The sequence below is a fragment of the Myotis davidii genome, unplaced genomic scaffold (genome assembly GCF_000327345.1).
Source record: "Myotis davidii unplaced genomic scaffold, ASM32734v1 scaffold425, whole genome shotgun sequence".
Classification (NCBI taxonomy): domain Eukaryota; kingdom Metazoa; phylum Chordata; class Mammalia; order Chiroptera; family Vespertilionidae; genus Myotis; species Myotis davidii.
In genome coordinates this window covers 2,221,840-2,223,465 of record NW_006296413.1, presented here as the reverse complement: position 1 = coordinate 2,223,465, position 1,626 = coordinate 2,221,840, and the positions used below count along the sequence as shown (strand labels likewise).

Below are 1,626 nucleotides of genomic sequence, written 5' to 3'. Positions count from 1 at the left end.
CCAATAGGAATGCTGCTTGTGTATTAGGTCTATCTTCCCACCACCAGCATTAACTGCAGGAAGACGGGGATCTTTCTGGCTCAAGCACCTAAAAAATTCCTGGCACATAGCAGGTGCTCGATAAATGGTTGACTGTCAAACACTGCCAGGGCGGGCAGGGTGGGGACTGCGGGAGCCTGCAAGGTTGGTGTTGGGGCTGGCTTTTCCCGAGGCCTGGGATGGAGGAACCAGTCCCAGGGCAACTGTTCACTGTCCACTTGGCCAGGTCCCAGGAAGGGGGTCCCTAAGCCTCCTCTTCCCCTAGCTCTGCTACCCCCCACAGCTGCATTTCCGTTCAGCTTAACTCTGTCCCTGGGGGCCTCAGAGGCTGGGGAGGCGGGTGCAGCTGCCAGAGGAAGCCTGCGGTTGGAACAAGGCAGGTGGGGGGGTTGGGGGAGGGGTGCAGAGGTACAAGCAAGACTCCCTCCCAGGCAGGCTCACCAGCAGAGCAGGGGAGGGTCTCTCCGGGGGTCTTTAAGCAGGTCTGTGTCACAACCCGAGTCCCAGGGAGGCCCAGCCCTGAGGTGAAGGGAGAGAAAGGCCCAGCTTCTGCCCCTCACCTGTCCTGGCTCTGCTCTGTCCTCTGCCGGACTGGTTGCTTTTAGCCCCATAGAGGGAGTCCTTCCTTAACTCCCTCTGACCTCCTGTCACCCCCACCCAAGGACCCAGGGGCTCCAGCGCTCACCATGGGTCCGCAGGCTTCTCAGCGCTGGGTGCCCACCTCTAGCTCCAACAGTACCGAGTGAGAAGTGAGCTCGCGCTCAACTGCAGCTAGGGGTTGACGCTTCCGCTTCCTGCCCACGATACCCCACCCAGCCCTCTCTGCCATAGGCCCCTTGAGCCTCTTGGGACCACCCTGACCCTCACAGGCCTCTCGCTGGGCCAGGCTGTGCTCTGGAGCCTGTGACCAGGCCTCCAAGAAGAGGAAGGGGGCAGCCAGCTCAGCAGGATATGGCCCTGAAGGTTCCCACGTGTCTTCTGCCTCAGTCTTCAGGGAAGAATTCAGGGAAGCTGACGGTGGGGGATGCTCATGACCCCCAGACCTTTCTCAAGTTGATGATTCCTGCGGCCTCGGCTGTCCCCTTTTCTTTTCCCAGCCCCACCTGCAGCAGAATGGCAAACCTGGCTTTTAGAAAGAGAATTTTATTTGGAATGAAAATATAGAGCCCATCCCTCCTACTCCTCCAAAGGAGGGAGCGGGGAGTGGGCAGGAGTGGGGAGATGGTCCCTCAGAATATAAGCTTGTGTTGGTACAAAAATCCTCCACAGTAACAATGACAAAAGCCAGGCAGCTCCATCCTGAGCCACAGGATGGGTCAGGGTGTGGACTGGCCCTTGAACCTGCCCCAGAGACCCTCGGCAGGGGGCAGGGGGCAGGGGACAGCCAGCCAGCAGTGTGACCTGATAGCAGAGGCTGAGTGAGGAGGGGGTGGAGGAGGAGGAGGTGAGGCGGGAATGGCATCCGTTGGGCCTGTGGCCTGTGGTCCTATGCGTCCCCATTCTCCATGCGACCCAGCTGCTCCTCCAGGCGGCCAATCCGCTCCCCCTGCTCCTTGACCAGCGCTCTGAGTGCCCGCAGCTCCTGCA

General features: G+C 60.2%; 2 protein-coding genes across 3 annotated transcripts in view; both read right to left on the bottom strand.

Moving 5' to 3' along the window:
- Positions 1-1,073, bottom strand: part of PTPRCAP (protein tyrosine phosphatase, receptor type C associated protein) — a 2,340-nt gene extending 1,267 nt beyond the window's left edge. The window contains exon 1 of the mRNA XM_006771505.2: positions 725-1,073. Coding sequence (XP_006771568.1) covers positions 725-727 — 3 coding nt within the window. The 5' untranslated portion in view covers positions 728-1,073. The remainder of the gene's footprint in view (positions 1-724) is intronic.
- Positions 1,074-1,166: 93 nt separating this feature from the next.
- CORO1B (coronin 1B) overlaps positions 1,167-1,626 on the bottom strand; it is a 12,585-nt gene continuing 12,125 nt past the window's right edge. The window contains exon 11 of one of the 2 annotated variants that reach the window (XM_015569021.1): positions 1,167-1,626. This exon is cut by the window's right edge and continues 1 nt beyond it. In XM_015569021.1, coding sequence (XP_015424507.1) covers positions 1,216-1,626 — 411 coding nt within the window. In that variant the 3' untranslated portion in view covers positions 1,167-1,215. The other variant, XM_006771504.2, reaches the window with a different exon arrangement.